Source organism: Centroberyx gerrardi, chromosome 2, assembly GCF_048128805.1.
Source record: "Centroberyx gerrardi isolate f3 chromosome 2, fCenGer3.hap1.cur.20231027, whole genome shotgun sequence".
Lineage (NCBI taxonomy): Eukaryota > Metazoa > Chordata > Actinopteri > Beryciformes > Berycidae > Centroberyx > Centroberyx gerrardi.
In genome coordinates, this window is record NC_135998.1 from 38,084,790 (window position 1) to 38,104,052 (window position 19,263).

The 19,263-nt window shown below is 35.7% G+C and overlaps 1 protein-coding gene across 4 annotated transcripts in view; it reads right to left on the reverse strand.

Moving 5' to 3' along the window:
* The window catches only part of fer (fer (fps/fes related) tyrosine kinase), a 51,437-nt gene that overhangs the window by 13,762 nt on the left and 18,412 nt on the right, over positions 1-19,263 (reverse strand). For 3 of the 4 annotated variants that reach the window (XM_071911023.2, XM_078289052.1, XM_078289047.1), the window contains exons 9-16: positions 18,842-18,961; positions 14,510-14,696; positions 12,845-12,943; positions 11,961-12,167; positions 10,864-10,986; positions 9,668-9,724; positions 7,200-7,318; positions 4,309-4,403 (exon numbers count right to left, since the gene is read on the reverse strand). In XM_071911023.2, the coding sequence (XP_071767124.1) occupies positions 4,309-4,403; positions 7,200-7,318; positions 9,668-9,724; positions 10,864-10,986; positions 11,961-12,167; positions 12,845-12,943; positions 14,510-14,696; positions 18,842-18,961 (1,007 nt within the window). The remainder of the gene's footprint in view (positions 1-4,308; positions 4,404-7,199; positions 7,319-9,667; positions 9,725-10,863; positions 10,987-11,960; positions 12,168-12,844; positions 12,944-14,509; positions 14,697-18,841; positions 18,962-19,263) is intronic. The other variant, XM_071911024.2, reaches the window with a different exon arrangement.

Consider the following 19,263-nt stretch of genomic DNA (forward strand, 5'->3'; position numbering starts at 1 on the left):
GGAAAGTAGTTCCGTAGCACCGAAAATAGTCCCCGGCGTAATGAAGAATTTGTTCCCATTTAAATTTGATTTGGTAATAACTACACCAGCCTGACTTTTCGTGGTAACAGTTAGAGATTTTTAAAATTGAAACGAAATGATTTCATATACCTCTTGGGAAGTAAAAAAAAAAAAAAAGGAAACAGTGGTTGGAAGAGCTTACTAGTCAGATCCAACAGCTGGACTCCAAATACTCTGTAGCTCCCACATCTGAGCTTTTTAAAAAACAATCAACCCTCCAGAGTTTTACTTGCTGACAACTCAACAAATGGAACAGCTACTCCTCCAGTCCCGCTCTAGGCTTTATGAGCATTCAGATAAGGCTGGAAGAATGCTCGCTCAACAAATTAGACAATACAATTCCTCAAATGCAATAACTAGCATCCGTAAGGACGATAGTCAGATTACAAGCAATGGGTTAGAAATCAATAATGTTTTTAAACAATTTTATACTTCTTTATATTCTTCAGAAGTATCTTATGATCCCTCTAAACTAGAATCATTTTTCAGTTCCGTAATCATACCCCAAATAAGTAAATTAGATTATGTTGAATTAGAAGAACCCCTAAAACTAGAAGAGCTATTCTCTGCCCTGACCAGCATGCAGAACTCTAAGGCTCCAGGGCCTGATGGTTACACGGCAGAATTCTTTAAAGATTTTAGAGGAGAACTGATGCCACTTTTATTAAAGGTATTTGAGGAGTCATTTGACAGGGACCACCTTCCACACAAATTTTATCAGGCGTCCATTTCTCTTCTAAAGAGTGGAAAAGACCTGCTTAGTTGTGGATCATATTGTCCTATTTCATTACTGAATGTGGATTGTAAATTGTTGGCTAAGCTCTTGGCATGCCGTTTGGAGTATGTTCTACCCTCAATAATATCACCAGACCAAACTGGATTTATAAAGAACCGTCTTTCGTTCTTCAACATTCGTCAGGTCTTTGACATTGTTTATTCTGCTGACTCCAAACACCTGCCTGAAGTTGTCATCTCTCTAGATGCTGAAAAAGCATTTGATCGAGTTGAATGGAGTTACCTTTTTCCGTGTCTGGAGAGATTTGGAATTGGCCCAAACTTTTTGTCTTGGATTAGACTTTTATATGCTTTTCCCTCTTCATCTGTACTCACCAATGATCTAAATTCTCAATTTTTTACATTGCAACGGGGAACTAGGCAGGTGTGTCCTCTTTCTCCCCTTCTCTTTGCAGTACCTATGGTGCCTTTGGCCATCTCCTTGTGATCCTCAGCAGCTATTCAGGGCATTGTAAGAGGGGGCAGAGAACATAAACTGTCATTGTACGTGGATGACCTGCTGTTATTTATCACAGACCCTTATAATACACTCCCTCATGTATTAGATATTTTTGAAAAATTCAGTGAGCTTTCGGGATATAAGCTCAACCTCTCAAAGAGTGAACTTTTCCCTATTAACTGTGCTGCGCAGTTTTCTTCCTTCTCTGCTTATTCATTCAGACTAGCCATGGATGGCTTTACGTATTTAGGTAGTGACACGCAAGATTTCTGATCTCTTCAAGTCCAATTTTGCTCCCCTACTTTATCGTACAAGGGTGGCCCTTGATAAATGGTCTTTGCTCCCCCTATCTATGGTGGGCAAGATAAATATAATTAAGAGGTTGATGATCTTACTAAATTTTTATATTTATTTCAGTACCCATTCTTATTAAGAAATCTTTTTTCATGAATTTAAATAAAATTATATCATCTTTTATCTGGAATAAGAAACCTCAGAGAATTTGTATGGATTTTTTACAAAATCCCAAGGAGATGGGGAGGATGGCTCTTCCACATTTTCAACTTTATTATTGGTCCTGCAACTTGAAGGCTATGGCATACTAAGCACTGAAGGGCACAATATCTGCTCTATATATAGACCTTTCCTCTTTATTATCTACACCCCTTGACACATTAAGACAAGCTTGGCAAGTTGATCTTGATATTAACTTTACAGATAAGGAGTGGCTTGCAGCACTGGACAGAGTCCACTCATCTTCAATTTGTGCCAGACACAGTCTCTTCCAATTTAAGGTAGTACATTTATCTAAAGCTCGTCTCTCAAAGATGTATACGTCAGTGGATGCCAGTTGTAATAGATGTACACAGTCACCTGCCACCCTTGCCCATATGTTTTGGCTTTGCCCAAAACTCTCAATATTCTGGTCATGTATTTTTGATGTGTTTTCTAAAATATTTGATAGACATATAGAGCCTATCCCTTTAACAGCTATTTTTGGCATTCAAAAAGAACAGGACACTTTTTCAAGTACACAGCTAGATTGTATGGCTTTTGCCACTCTTCTGGCGAGGAGACTGATCTTGTTGAGTTGGAAACAAGCCTCTCCTCCATCTTTCAAACACTGGGTTAGAGATACATTACAGTTTACAATTTCCCATTTGACAGACGCTTTTATCCAAAGCGACGTACATATGAGATTTTAATACAACACAAGGAAGGATCTAGTCAGGAGAGAACAACGAGAGTAAGAGCCATACAGCTAAGATCTGGTCCGACAGGACAGCGGAGCCACGAGGAAGTGCATAGAGGCAATGCCTTTCTAACTCTTGAAAAAATTAGATATACTGTAAAAAGTTCTTCTACCAAGGTCTACACTGTATGGCAGCCATTTATTGATTACCTTACAAGCCTTGTATAATCACTGCCCTGGTAAGTTGTTGTGGGAACAATACCTGATGTACGCTGTGGTTTTGGCCAGCTTTTTTATTTTTTTTTAATGTCTCTGGGTGTATGTATTGATTAAGTTTAATGTTATGTTTTGTTTTTTTCCCTTGTTGTTTAGTGTCTGTTGTACTGTAATTGTCTCTTCAAATAAGACATGCCAATAAATAAACCATGAAAAAAAAAAAAAAACGTACGGAGCATTTTCTGGAGAAAATGTGTGTGATTGCTGCTCAGCATGAAAATAGAGTTAAACAAAACAAGAGTAAAAAAGGTGGCAGTGGTAGTGGCAATAGTATAAGTAATAGTAACAGTAGAAGTAGTAGTAGCATTAGTATTTGTAGCACTTTTAACAGTAGTAGTAGTAGTCATAGTTAGTAGGACGTGTATAGGTAATATAAAGTGGTTGCTACAGTGGTACTAGGTGGTTGCTAAGCTTTGTTAGAAAGGTGGCACACAACTAGAAAAGGCTCTGTTGACACTAGAGAAACGACAGAAAGGAGTTGAGTGTCTACAGACATTTCCCATGTGTGTGTAGTAGCAGTAGTAGTAGTAGCAGTACTAGTAGTAGTAGTAGCAGTAGTACTAGTAGTAGTAGTCAAAAAATGGCATTTAATCATGAATATCTCAAAAACCTTATGATGGATCTCGCTTCCCCTCAATGTGCCACACACTTTGATGTATGATATGTGTATGTAGTGTACGATTTACAGTCACGAGTTATGACCATTCAAAATGTAAAAGGTTGCTGTAGCGCCCCCAATTGGCGAAATGACACCAATGTTATATGTTGGCTCAGAGGTAATACGTGCACAATTGTAGCAAATTTGGTTGAGATAGCATAATGTGTTCATGAGTAATGCCAATTTTTATAAAATAGGTGCCACCCAGAACATTTGACCAAATTTTGGAAGCCAATTATATAAAAACGGTATGGAATATCAAAAAAACGCTTGGCACATTTGTACAGGACAGTCTAGATATGTTGTGTATCAAATGTGGTGAAGATTAGACAACATTTGTAGGAGTAGTAGCAAAAAAAACGTTTTTTGAAAAAATTCAAAATGGCGGAAAATCTAGTCAGACAGAAATGGGCATAATGACCCAGGGAATCCAGTGAAAAAATAATTTTGATTCTACGACCTACGGTTCAGAAGTTATGGACCAAAATGTAAAGAGGGCTGTTATAGCGCCATCATGAGGGCTGTTGGTGTAATTTTTTAGACCCGAGTAGAAGAGGAGACTTTGAACCGGTCCGCCAAGTTTGGGAACTGTAGCTCTTAGTTTCTGAGTAGCAGATACTTTTATGCAAAATCCCATGTAAGTGAATGGGGCAAAAAGAAAATTAAATATATAAATAAATGAAAACAAATAAAATAGATTATAAAACACTTAACATTAAACAAAACAAAATAGGAGAAAAATAAATTGACAAAAAAGGTAAAACAAGAAAAAAGAACATTTCAAAAACAGACAAAAAACAAAAAAAGTGCTGGAATTTTTTTTTTAAATTAAAGTGCTAACTAAATGAAAAGAACTAAAGTAACTGAATGCAGTCACGCCCTGCCCACCTGGCACCAGCTCCATGACGATGTAGATCGGCTGCCGCTGCGTACAAACACCAATCAGCTTCACGATGTTGGGATGGTCGTACTGCTTAAGGATCCTGCAGCCAATCAGAGAGCAGGACACCAGCAACCAATCAGAGAGCAGCATTTGGCTTTCAACTCTTACTACAGAATTTTTCCATTTGTTTTCCCAACATTTTTTTTCCCCCTGTTTAGTCATTTTATAATTTTTTATTGTTTTTAATTATTTTATTTTATTGTTTAAATTTTTTATTTTTTTTTAGATTTTTATTCATCCTTTCTGCATTTTTTCCTTTCATGTTGGACCAATTCAACTTTTATTTATTTTATTCTTTTATTCTATTTAAATTTTTCCATTTTTGTGCTTTATTTCTTCGTCATTTCTTAGATCCATTATCTTAAACCTTTTTCTCTAAAACCTTATTTTTGGGGTTTTTGATTTTTACTCTTCAATTATGCTGGGAAAATATATTTGGAAAGATAAAAGTCAGTGATTAAAGTGATTACATTTTTTCTTAAATAACATTTTTTGCAGCTGAGAACTTGAATTTTGTCAACTCCGTCAGGCACACAAAAAATCGTAGTATTACAATATAAAATATGAAGGAAATGTTTAATGATTTTTGTAGTATTTCATTAGCTGTATAATCAAAAAGTGTTATATGTTTTTATTCAAGAAAGAAATACTATTATAATGTTGCCCACTTACAATTTATGTTGATAATGTACTTTGTCTTTGTGATAAAGAACATATAATATCATTTATAACAAGAACACACTTTAGGTGTACCATAGCAACCTCTTTGTTGATATAAACTCATTTTTAAACCATTATTAATATATTCTTCATGAATATAACAGAAAACATCCATCTGACGGAGGTGACTTTTCACTGACAGAGTTGACAACCAGCTGACGGAGTTGACAGTAGTACACATAAACACAAAATAATACATATAAACATTTAAAAAATTCAAAGTAATTATATGCTACCCATTGGAAACCTGCCCTGTTTCAAAATTAGTAACTATAACTGTGTTTCCCTCTGCTATTAAACTAAAAACAGATTGTCCTGGAAGCACACTGTGTAACAGTCATTTCAACCATGAATGTCCTCTTTTTTCTTGTTTTTCTTGTAGATTTCAACAGAAACCATCTATTATACATAATACTTTATACTAATACTTAATCATGAAAAAAAAACACGACTAGGCAAGCCTAGTTTAGCCGTACTGCAAATGTAGGAGTGCGCACAATACTTTGTGGGTTATGAAAAGAGTAAAATATAAACTTAGAAACTTCATTCAGAACTTGCTTCCTCTCTTACAGATATATATTGGTATATTGCCATAGGAGTTTTATTTTCATCAGCGAGCTAGCATTAGCTTTAACTCCCAGCTCCCGAAAGTTTGAGACACAGCAGCCGTTTGGAAACCGCACACAAAAATGAAGCGCTTGGCAGGGTGCGTTGTATAGAAGTCTTCGGGACGCTAGTAATGGCACGTACAAATCAACACCATCTAGCATCTGTTGGGGCTAAACACATCCATACATCCGTGCATACAAGCAGGGACACACCAAACAATAAACTAAATGAATTGACGATAGCGTACCTCTCGTCTGCTGTTAGCTATTTCCAAATAAATAAACGACAGCTCAAGGGGAAATGTAGATTACACGCACTAGCATTTCAACAATGAGTCAGTCAGTGACGGCTCAGCAGTCCGGCAAAAATATGGGCCGATATTCGATACCGCGGTAAATTGAATATTGCGATATTCAGTATCTGACGTTCAATATTGTTACTCTGTTTCTGGCGTTCTTCTCCTCTAATGTCAGGCTGTGTTAGCCATTTGTACCTGAAACACATTAAGAGATAAATAACCATCTTAGTCATTCATATGCATCAATTAAAACAATTGATTAATATTCTAATAGTATTTAAATAATTTCATTGAAAATAAATTGCTAATTTCAATAACATGATTCAATTATTAAAGAGAACAGAGTTAATTTACCTCCGTCAGCACAGATGTCACCTCCATAAAATGAAATATCTGACAGAGTCTTATGGGGTTGACAACATGTTATATTTTGGTTTCACAGCATAGTCATAGTGAGTAGCCATTTTATTTTTCTAAGTTGCTAAGAGGTCTCTTAATGCAAGTGAAAATATATTTTTTTAAACCAACTTATTTTGTGTCGATGTAGAAGGGCGATGGAGTTGAGCTGTTATGAGACGATCCTGATAGCAATATTATTTCATTAATTTATCAAAAAATAGAAAACTTTCCAGTGGAGTAGCCTCGCTGCCTTCTGTGAAACCATGCAGTGAGACGAGGTCCTTAGGATACAGCTAATCCTTTTTATGTCTGATTAAATTACTTTTTTGTAGAAATCTGATGGTGTTGACAACAAACTGGGACACGACTTTCAAGGGCCAACATTTTCATAGAAAGTACATTTATTTTAAAACAAAGAGGATTATAATAGTAAATTTTCACACCTATTTTATCAGTAGGTATTTTTAATTTTATGTTTTGAAGGCTTTTAAAACTTTTTTTAATTGTTTGAAATTGTGAATTCTTGTCTGGGACAAGGGTGTTTTCTGGCACGCGGCAGGTATAGAAGTAAAAAAAATTAAAGTAGTCCACAAAATGAAATAAATTATATTTCATATACATAAACCACTTCAATATAATTTTTCACAAAAAAAAAATTGTAATCAGTTTGTTGATAATAATTTTTAAGGGTTTTTGGTAGGACATGATTTGTCCCAATTCTCAAGAATGGGTTATTTGTTTTATTTTTTTCCTTTTTGTCAAACGTTTTTTTCTCCACCTCCAAATCTCGCGGGATTTGGACGTTCCTACCTGGCCTCAGACAGGAAGCGAATCTTGAGTTCGGGAGGTAAATCCTCCTTGCAGGTTTTGACGGCGACCGGCGTTTTGTCTCGCTGCAGTGTTCCTTTAAAAACCTCGCCGAAGTTTCCCTGGCAACCAGACAGAGAGGCATGATTGGAAATTTTAAAAACATTTGATCGGGGGGAAAATTACAAAAAACGACAAAAAATGTAAGAAAAACAACAGAATAGAGTAAATACTGGAGAGAGAGACAGAGGGGCATGATGGGAAATTAAAAAAAACAACCGAAAATTGACCGAATAGAGTAAAAACAAAAAACAGAAAAGCTACAAACAGCAGAATTAAAGGAAAAAAACTGAGAAAACTGACAAACACTTGACAAAATGACAAAAAACAACAGAAAAATTACAAAAAATGACAGAAAATCTACAAAAAATGAGAGGGAGGGGTATGATAGGGAAATAAAAAAAACATCAGGAAAACAACAGAATAAAGTTAAAAAAAAACGTCAGGAAAACTACAGAAGCGTTATGTCGCACTGCATCGTTCCTTTGAAAACCTCACCGAAGTTTCCCTGGCAACCAGACAGAGAGGCATGATGGGAAATTTAAAAACAGGAAAATGACAAAAAACAATACAGCAAAAAAAATGAGAGAGGGGGGCATGATGGGAAATTAAAGAAACAACTGATAAATGACAGAATCAAGGGAAAAAAGACAAAAAAATGTCAGAATGGAAAAAACAAACGAGTAAAACGACGAAAGGAACAAAAAATACAAAAAATGACAAAAAACAGAATCAGAGAAAATGACAAAAAATTGAGAGAGGGGCATGATGGGAAATTAAAGTGAAAACATTATTTTATTACATTTTTTATTAAAAAATCCTAAATTAAAAAAACTACAATCAAGGGGAAAAAACTTCAGAAAAAAAAAGAAAAACAACAAAATCAAGACAAGAAACGTGAAAGAAACTGAAAAAAAATGAAGCGAAAAAAACGTCAGAAAGGAGTAAAAACATGACAAAAAACGCAACATGATTTCACACAAATACATGAAATGCTACATCTCAAAATCTCCCTCTCACCACAGGCAACATACCTTGGTATAAATATTTCTCCCAGGCTGTCAGATTGATTCAACCTCCATTTCACCCCGCTTCTAAAAACAATAGAGGACGACTTGAACCGTTGGACAACATTACCATTATCCATCATTGGGCGCATCACCACAATAAAAATGACCATACTACCAAAAATCAACTACCTGTTCACAATGATCCCAATACAACCTACCTAATACAACCAAATGGTTCAGCAGACTAGACTCTTACAACAAAATTCTATTGGAAGAACAAGACACCTAGGATAAAACTGACAACTCTACAAAAACCCAAAGCTCAAGGAGGACTAGAAGCCCCAAATTTCCAGCACTACTACCTAGCCAACCAACTGCAATATCTGAGTAAATGGATCCATACCACCCACTATCACCACCCATGGACAGACATAGAGCAAACTGAATGCCAAGAAATATCAATCAAAGACCTACTTTTCCTTAGTAATTGCAACTGCTACAACTCTGACAGCCTGGTGGAAAGTCAACAAAATCACAAATCACACTATGACACCGAGCTCTGGCACTAAGTCTCTTGACCAATCAGAAGCAAGCTCGGTTTAAGCCAGCCAATAGGCTGCAAGCATGCCTGTATGGGGCATTGTATTCAGCCAGCTCGATTTAAACCAAAACAGTATACGCAAGAGAGAAATGTAAGAAAAATTATGTTTTTTCGCTTCAGTAAACTTTGTAAAAAAACGTTTTTTTTTTACATTTTCCATTCATATGTCTATATACATACTACTATATACTATATACATCAGGAACATCACTTTTATGTGCAGAAAAATAATTATTGGATCTGTTGCATCTGTAAAGTATCTGAAAGTGAAAAACAAATATTGTAAAAGCTGAGTTTGTGCTGAAAAAAATGACACCAAGCACTTGGGTTAACACATTTTTAACGTAAAAAAAATGGCTTAGACTTCTGAAGGTTAAATAAGAAAACGCCCATCCCCCGCCCCGACCACGCCCATCCACCGCCCCGACCACGCCCATCCACCGCCCCGACCACGCCCATCCACCGCCCCCGACCACAACACCCTTACTGGCCACCGTGCTACTTTAATGTCACACTACTTCCTGTTTATAGTCGTGTCTCCTTCACGTAACCGTTTCGTACCGGGAATACATCAATTTAAAACTTTACATTCCCCCAACACGTAATTTGCTGTTAACAAGTCTGAATCAAGGAAGACAGACAAAATCCAGACAGAATACAGCTAAAAAAGAGACAGAAAAATGAAAGAATCAAAGGAAAAAACAATAAAAAATGACAGAACACAAAGAAAAAGAATTTGTCCTGCAGTTTGCAGTTTGAAACGAGAGTAACTGGAAACAGGAAACAGGAAGTGAGTTCACCTTGCCCAGAAGTTCTCCCAACACAACGTCTTCATGGTTCAAAATCCATTTCTTATCCTGAAAATGGGAGATATTACTGTTATTATAATTATTATTATTATTAAAGGATACATCGAATACGTCAAATAGATTTTTATTAACTATTATTTTATTTATTGGGATAAACTATAAATGATTCTTCATTAGTGTTTCAAATTAAATTACATGATTCTGTTCATATTGTAGTTATAACTATTACAGCAAATATGAGCAAAAATTGTAAAACATTTAAAGGATAAAGCTGGTGTTTTTTAATGCATTTCTTACCATCAACAAATCCTATGAAAATAACAACATCAACAATGCGTTTGCTCTCCTCCCGTTACTTTCTGACTTCCCACGTTCCGTTTTTAGCCGTCAACCCGGAAGTCATTGGCTCCAATTGTAAGATAAAAACCTTTAAATGCAGCTCACAAAGACATAGTTTCATTTTTAAAAATCGCTAACTGTTACCATGAAAAGTCAGACTGTTGTAGTTATTACCAAATCAAATTCAAATGGGAACAAATTCTTCATTACGCCGGGGACTATTTTCTGTGCTACGGAACTACTTTCCCGAGACGGAAAACGTGTTTACGGCCGGCTTATTAAGTCGTTTGAGGAAAAAGTCGTCCGGCCCGGTGCATCGTGATGATGAAATATGCTGCAGAGCAGCAGCATGGCTCTGTGACGGGTTTTAATAGTTTTTAATACAATGCAGTTCTCTGGCTGCTGGGACATGAGGCTGCACTGGGCACCGCTACATGGACCAGACTTGTTGGCAAAACAAAATCATTGCTGATTTTGTTATTTTCATAGGATTTGTTGACGGTAAGCAATGCATTAAAAAACACCAGCCTGATCCTTTAAAAAGAAAAAAAGTTTGATAATTTAAAAATAAACACTAAAATAATGAAAATTAAAAAATTAAAGACGCAAAAAAATTGCCATAAACATCAAAAATTAACATAAAACCTATAAAAAAATTGCCTAAAAATACCAGCAAAAAAAAACAAAAAACGATGTCATTAATAATGACAAATGAAAAAAAATTACACAAAAAAAGTTTTTAAAAAAAAGTTAAAAAAAAAATGTTTGTGTTGCACTACAAAAATAAGTAAATAAAAAAAAAAGATGGGAATTTTTTTTTTGTAAAGATGAAAAGTGAGGAATGATACCTTGACAACGGGGTTGAGCAGGACAACTCCAGACTTCTTGGTGATCACCTGCTTGGAGGAGAAGTGATGCTCGATGAGCTGAGGGATGGTGGAGAAACCCGTCCCCTCAAACCGGTACTGACTCTACCAGAGTGAGAGAGAGAGAGAGACAGAGAGAGGGAGGGAGGGAGGGAAAACGACAGTAAAATCACGAAAATAGAGATAATTCACAGGGAGAAATAACAAGAAAAGGTGAAAAAAAACAACAGAACAGTCAACAGGAAGTGGTCGTCTGTGGCTACAGGAAGTAGAGAGAGAGAAAACGACAGTAAATAGATAAATCACAGGTCGTCAGCATAGAGTCAAACAAAATAGAGACAAAGAAAAGACAAAGAAAAGATTTTACAAAAGAACAGAATAGTAAACAGAGAGAAAGACAGAGAAAACAAAAAATAGAGATAATCACAGATCGTCAGCATAGAGGGAGAAATATAAAAATAGAACATAAGAGGAAACAGGAAGAGAGAATGTTTCTTACATTTTTTATTAAATCTTTTAGAATCTTTTTTTAGTCGTTAATTCATTTCATTATATTTATCTACTGACTCTACCAGAGAGAGTGAGACAGAGAGAAAAATGCAACTTTTTTATGATTCTGTTTTGTTTCTTTTTCCAATTTCCAGTTTTTTTCTGTCAAATTTTCATCATTTTAGTTTGAGGTGTAGTATTTATTTTACCAATATATTTTTGGATATTTTTTTCCTTTTTTTGATTAATTTTTCTAATTTTCCTCTAGCTTATGTTTTTTCCCCTCCATTTACATTTTTTCCCCTCAGGTTGTCATTATTTTTAGTGTGGAGTGTAACATTCATTTTACAAATATATTTAAGTAGTCAAGCTATCTGCACACCTTCCACAAATATATTTTAAAAAAGTTTTGTCCCAAAATATTTCCCAAATTCTTCCTGGCATCTTTTGTCAAATATTTAAGATTTTAAAATAAAACAGTAAAACAATTCCGATGAAAATATGGATAAGTTAAGTAATAAATGAAAGTATAAATGAAGTAGTAAAAACATGTAATTCCATGTAATATCAAAAATAAAATGAATACTTACATCAGCGTATTGAATGATAAAATGCCTCCGCTGCGCATCAGAAAACACAGACAGCACGTACTCGCCCGGCTTGCCGTGGCTCTCCCGCACCAGGAAGTCGCCCTGTTGCCGTAGCAACTCCTGCGCCTCGGTGCGGGGGATGGCTCCGTGGTACCACTCCTGCTCCGCCAGGGGGCGCTCCGACGTCGGGATCACGTCGAAAAACTGCTGCAGATATAGAGGACAAACAGTGTAAGACATTTTTTTTTAGGGAAAAAAATTAATATTTTATTATTAAAAAATAAATAAACTGCTACAAATATACACAAGAGAAAGAGGGTAACATTGGTTGCTTTTAAGAAATTAAACTGCTGGTGGTACGGTGTCAGATTTTTTTTTTTTGTTGAGGAAAAAACTATTAGATTTGTTTTTTTTAAGGATTAAACCCTGCTGCAGGTATGGAGGAAAAAAAAAGATTTGTTGTTTCCTGGAAAAAACAGAAATATGAGAATTAGGAAAAAAATAAATAGATTCATTGTTTCTTAGAAATAAAAACAAAAACTGCTGCAAACATGGAGAAAAAGTGTCAGATTTGTTGTTTTCTGATGAAGTAATTTCTTGGTTAAAAAAAATAGATGTATTCCTTTTTGTGAATATATATATATGTTTGTGAATAAATATATTTGTTTTGTTTTACTAATTAAAAAAGCTACTACAAAAATACACAAGGGTCAGATTTGTTGTTTTCAGGGATAAAAAAAATCCTAAAATTACGGCGGAAAGAGTGTCAGATTTGTTGTTTTCAGGAAAAAACATATATATATACATTATAAATATGAAGTTTCTCCCTCTATGCTGACGATCTATGATTTATCAATGAATTGTTTTCTCTCTCTCTCTCTCACCGAAGTGGAGGAGCCCAGCATGGCTTTGGGCGATCGAATCATTCCGGCGAGCGAGTGACGCAGCGTGTCGAACCGAGAGCTTTTCTCCTTCGCCTTGTCCTAAAACACACACACACATTATATATATTTTATATACACACACAAACACATTACATATACACACACACACACACACACAACTATATGTGTATGTATATACACACACATATATAAACACATTATATACAAACATACATTATATGTGTGTGTGTATATATATACACACACAAGATACACACACATTATATGTATATATACAGTATATATATATATATATATATATATATATATATATATATATATATATATATGTTAGAGTTGTCACAGTGGTGTCATTTTGACAGCAGTGTTGTTTGGCTCCTCAACACCAGCCACACCTCCTGTCACCACTGGAGGGTCTGAGCGATATCAAAGTCAGCGTCACTACAATGAAAGTGAAACTTAAAATTCCTCTCCAAACTCACGTGTTAACGGCATTTGTAAACGTAACACTTTTTACTCAGAGATTTATAACACTGCTCAACACTCAGAAAGTTAATGTGAGTGCAGTGCAGATTCTGGAATATTGCCCTTCTTTAGGCTCCCATTGGATTACTGGACACATTAGGCTACTGTCACTATATGGACAAATAATTAATCCTATTCATCCTAATCTGTCATATTAGTGATCAGATTTAGTGATCAGTATGTTGTTAGTACGTCCACTTATCATTCAGTAGCCTAACTTGAACATGGAAGCTCTGAATATGTGCTTTTATTTTACAAAATACAAAATAACGGTATTCCCGGTGTGGGGCTGATAACACCGGTGTGGACTCCAAGACCGTTTGCCACCGGGAACACCGCCCACCACGACAAGCCTAATATATGTATAATATATATATACATATACACAAACACACACATATTTAACACACACAGAAAACAAAATTAATAAAGAAAAACAAGAAAATTGCAAAAATGAAAATGAAAAAAAAAGATATAATAGAAAAATCATAAAAAACAAGAAAAACAAGAACTAACCACACATAAAACACAAAGCATAATCAATAGAAAAAAGGTAAAAGCATACATACAAATTATATAATGGAAATGAGAAAATACAGAAAGCAAAACAAAAAATAGAAAAATATGGAAAAAAACTTGAATCAAACAGTTGAAAATAAAAAAAAGAGAAAAAAAAAAATAATAATAAAAAAAAGTCACCCAAACCCCTTCCCCCCCAAAAAAATAAATAAATAAAATTTAAAAAAAAATACAGAAGAAAAATATCTATAAAAAACAATTAAAAAAAGAAAATGAAAAAAAGAAAAAAAAGAAAGAAAATAAATGTAATAATAAATAAAAACAGAAAAACATGAAATAAGGGGGAAAAAAATCAAGAATAAAACATTATCAGGAAGGAAAAAACCCCAAAACAGGAAAAAAAATCCATTAAAAAAAAATCAAGAAAATAAAGAAGTAAAAAATACAAAAGTAAAACAGAATTAATAAACAAGTGAAAACACAAAAATGAAAATAAGAAATGTAATAAATAAATAGAAATACAATAATGAAGGAAATAAAAATAAGGAAATAAAAAATAAGAACAAAACAAAAAATGAAGCCCCGCCCCCCCTTCATTACCGTGGAGCCCACAGATCGGGCGTCGTCCTCATACTGCAGCGCCGGTGGCGGTGGCTCCCGCACGTCGGCCATCTTGGCATCCAGCAATGCCTTCTGGGAGGCCAGGCGTGACTGAGAGCCGCGCAACGATTGGACGACGTGACGGAGCTCTAATAAAGAGAGTTTCTGACTGAGGAGGAGAACGCAGCTGAGAGAGAGAGAGAGAGAGAGAGAGACAGAGAGTTAAGATACAGACTGGTTTTGGGCGAGACAGTCAAAAACTGTAGAGAGAGCTAGAAAAAATAAGGTAAAAATGGTTTTGAGCGAGAGACATTGAGAAACTATGGAGACAGAGAGAGTAAAGAGAGAGAAAAAAACAAGAAAAAATACATTTTAAAGGAAAACAAAAACCCAACCAAAAAAACACCTTTTTTAAAGAACACTCGACGTAAAAAGTTACTTGTTTTGAACAAACAAAAAACACAAAAAAATATATGTATGTTACAAAGTTTGAGAAAAAAAATACTAAAGGGAATGGTTTTGGTCAAGACACATTCAGAAACAACGGAGAGAGAGAGAGAGAGAGAGAGAGTGTTGACATGCAGACTGGTTTTGGGCACGAGACACTGAGAAACTATTGGAGAAATAAAAAAAATATTTTAAAAAGGAAAAAACAAAAAAGAAAAGAAAAAGAGACCAAAAAATTATCAGTTAAAAAAAGAACAAATAAAAAAACAAAACATCTAAAAACAAGGGGAAAAAACAAAAAAATAAAACGGCAATAAACAAAATGAAAGAAAGATCGAGAAAAACAGAAACAAAATCCATAAAAACAAAAAAAAGGATTTTTTTAAAAAGAACAAAACAAGAAAAAAATAGAAAACAAGAAAAAGAAACAAACGGGACTGGTTTTAGTCGAGACATTAAAGGAATAGTTCACTCAAAAATGAAAATTCTGTCATCATCTACTCGCCCTCATGCCAAATGAAACCAGGGCCGGTTTCAGCCCGCTATATTAGGGTGGGCTGGTAGAAATAATAGGTGGGCAACTTGGGCGGCAGGTAGCCCAGAGGTTAGAGAAGCAGACTAGTAGTCCGAAGGTCGCCGGTTCGAATCCCTGGCCAGATGGCACAAAAATCTGGCAAAATGACAGCTGGCAACCGGAGTGTCAGAGTCAAGATGCTGCTGCCATCGAGCCCTCAGGCCTCTCCAGCTTATGGCTGTGTGTTTGTGTATGGGCTGTTCGGATGGGTTAAATGCAGAAGATTAATTTCCCCATGGGGATTAATAAAGTAGTATTCTATTCCATTCTAATTTATAAAGAACAATTTGAAGCAGGGAAACTGGGAGGTAGTGAAGCAGCACTTCTAAGTTTGCTGCTACCCTATGATCTGAGTCAGTGGAGGGCAGATCGATTTACCCTAAAATAAAAAAAATTCTTCATCCATATTTTAACATAATCAACTCCATAACATTTATTTTCATTGGATGAGCTTAGTTCTCAAATAAAATTAAAACCTAATCCAGTGAGACTTCTCACTATAGCCAATATTTACAAAACTAGAAAAGATATCTTGTATTATCCCCACTAACATCTCTTTATTTTATTATCAGTAGATTAACACTTGCATTGTTTTTGTATATCTTGCATTGTTAAAGTCACATTGAAATTGTACCAATACTAACTTGATTACTTATATTACATATATATATGTATATATATACATATATATATATTATTTTATTTTATTTATTTGTCATTATCTATTTTATTCTATTAACTAATATTGTTATTCACATAATTTTTTGTTAATTTCATTCCTTAACATTGTCTTTCATAATCGTAATTGTGCTTTGGCAACATGTCAAATGTCATGCCAATAAAGCCTATTGAATTGAATTAAATTGAACTGAGAGAGAGAGAGAGAGAGAGAGAGCAGCGGTGGTCGAGCGAGCTAGAGAGTGAATGAAGAGAGGGAGCGGTGGTAGTGAGAAAGCCGGTGAATCAGAGAAATAAAAAGTTATTTTCTGATTGTTTCACAGCGGTTACGTTCTAAAGCACAAATAAACACGCCACACTCAGCTGTAGTTCAGATTCTGGTGTAAATATACTGCAGGTGTTGTTGGAGCTCTGAAGAACCGGTCCCCACTGACTTGTTGTTTTGCAGAAGGCTGCTGTGGAGCTGAGCTGCAGCCTCCCTGTGTTATCTGGACAAACTTCACCTGTGTTTCAGCTGGCATGAGGGGGAGTAGATGATGACAGAATTTCCATTTTTGAGTGAACTCTTCCTTTAAGAAACTATGGAGAGATTTAAAAATGAAAAAACAATAACTACAAAAACACCCCCCCCCCCCAAAAAAAAAAAAATTTTTTAGACATAGAAAAAACAAATGAAAAAAACAGACAGGAGACAGTGACAAAGAATTTTTTGTTGAAAAAGTCAATTTTTTGTAAAGAAAAACATGAAAAAACAAAACAAAAACAGGATCCAATATTGCAAAAAAAAAAAATGTATCGCTAAAAGTTACATATTTTTAAAAACAAGGATTTCTCTCCATTCATTCCCTGTCTCTCCTCACTCATTGGTCCTCATGCAAGAACAATTTCGTATTCTCATCTTAAATTTCTCGTACTTTTTTCGTGAGGTGGACTCGTACGAGCGCCACGTCAGATTCACCAAACGATCGTATCTTCAGAAAACTGTCGTAAATGACCTGCGTAAACATGATGAATGGCACCTGTTCTAAATGAACACGCGTTCACGAGAACTGTGAATTTGCATAATTGACGCCCCAATAATGCCATATAAGGTTAGGCGCCCGGCCCATATGTCGGGAAGCTTCATTCATAAAACTGACAGGAAGACTAAGAAGTCTACCAGCTCTGAGACTGAAGTCCTACTATCAGAAATAAGTCAACCAAAGCATATCATATTTAATATAATTCAATAGTGGAATCAAAGGTCCTGCTAAAGCCAAGGAATGGGAGAAAACAACTTGTGCTGTTAACGCAGTGTTGTCTGTTGTGCGTTCCCTTATGAAAAACAACTATAGTAGTCCTATACATTTTAGATGAATACTAAATAAAATTCCCAACAAAGCTATAATTCCCTATAGGAATATTATAGTGATACTACAGAAGACAAACATACCATTATAAGGTCATTATAAACTCACTATTGAGTACCACAGACACTCTAAGTCCATATCGGAGTATTATAGGAATATTATATATAGTATATATACAGTATATATACACACATGTAGTGATTTGTCGTTAGGGCTCCGTCACAGAAATAAAAAAAGAAATGGCTTGACATGAAATTAGATGCAAAAAGCAAGACGATCCACGACTGCAACAGGAGGCCAGGAGGAGTTCTCCGTTAGACAGATGACAGAACAGGTGATACCTGCTGTAACAGGTGATGTGTCAGGTGTTCAGTGATGTCAACAGGTGATGTGTCAGGTGTTCAGTGATGTCACCCTGCACAGAGACTCAACCTGGTGAGACCTAAATTTAGATTCACTTGCACTTACCCACATTACAGTTATCAACTGGAGTAAAATAGCCTAAATCAGATTTATCTCCCTCTATAATGTATTTCCCCCAATACAATGTAACCTTGCCTTGTTTGTCAAATAACCTGGAAAATTAGTGTTTTTTGTTTTGTCTTTGTATTGAGCGCACTTATAGGCTACTAACCCGCATGGATACTTATGAGATTTTATGCAGCTCTGGTAAAATAAATTACGCACTACCTTCTTTTGAAAAAGCCAACAGTGCTCCCTTGCTATTTTTCCTGTTGCTGTAACCACTGTACTGGTTAATCTCAACATGATTATACATTACTTTACTGTGTCATTTATATATTTAAACTCAACATTTCACAGAGATACAAGCCATTAGTCAACAACAAAGTTTTTTTTTGCTTTGGAGAACGGCAGGTTGATTGTGCGTGACTCTACGACAGGTCTGGACCACTCTACATTTTGTTCGTACCTAAGAGAAAATTCTAAATACTGTTTGAAAATGTTAAAATTGGTGAAGTTCTCTTAAATCGCTCGTACAAGTGATTTAAGAACGAATCTGTTCGTACGAGTGGTTCTTGCATGAGGCCCATTCTCTCTCTCTCCATTCTCTCTCTCTCTCTCTCTCCTCACTCAGTCTCTCTATCTCCATTCTCTCTCTCTCCATTCTCTCTATCTCCATTCTCTCTCTCTCCATTCTCTCTCTCTCCTCACTCAGTCTCTCCATTAATTGTCGCCTCTCGCCCATTTCACATCTATTTTCAATATGAATCTCTTTCCATCTCTTTGTCTGTCTCCCTCTCTCGCCCTCCCTCCCTCTCTCACTCGCTCTTCGTCTCTCCTCCTCTTGTTTCCTGGATCTTCTCCTCTAGTTCTTCCACCAGTGTCTCCTTCGTTTGGAGGCTCTGCTGCGTCAGACTCAGCTCCTCCGTCGCCGACGACAGCCTGCGGGGGGGGGGGGGGGGGGGGGGGGGGCAGGGGGGTTCATAAAAATCCATTCAGTCAATTATGAGAAACTTTTTGCATTTGTAGCGCCCACTAGTGATGGAACTCCAAATGCTTTTATGGGCATGCTCAAGCAAAACACTCCTCAACATGTGTTACACATTTTAGCTTCATTAGATGAATTGTCAAGGACTTATGGCCAATTTTGTGTTAGGGCATGTTTCATTAAAAGTTTATTGGTTGATAAAAGCCAACCTATTGGGGCAATCAATTATGCAAATAGAGTTTTGAAAGAGCACCAT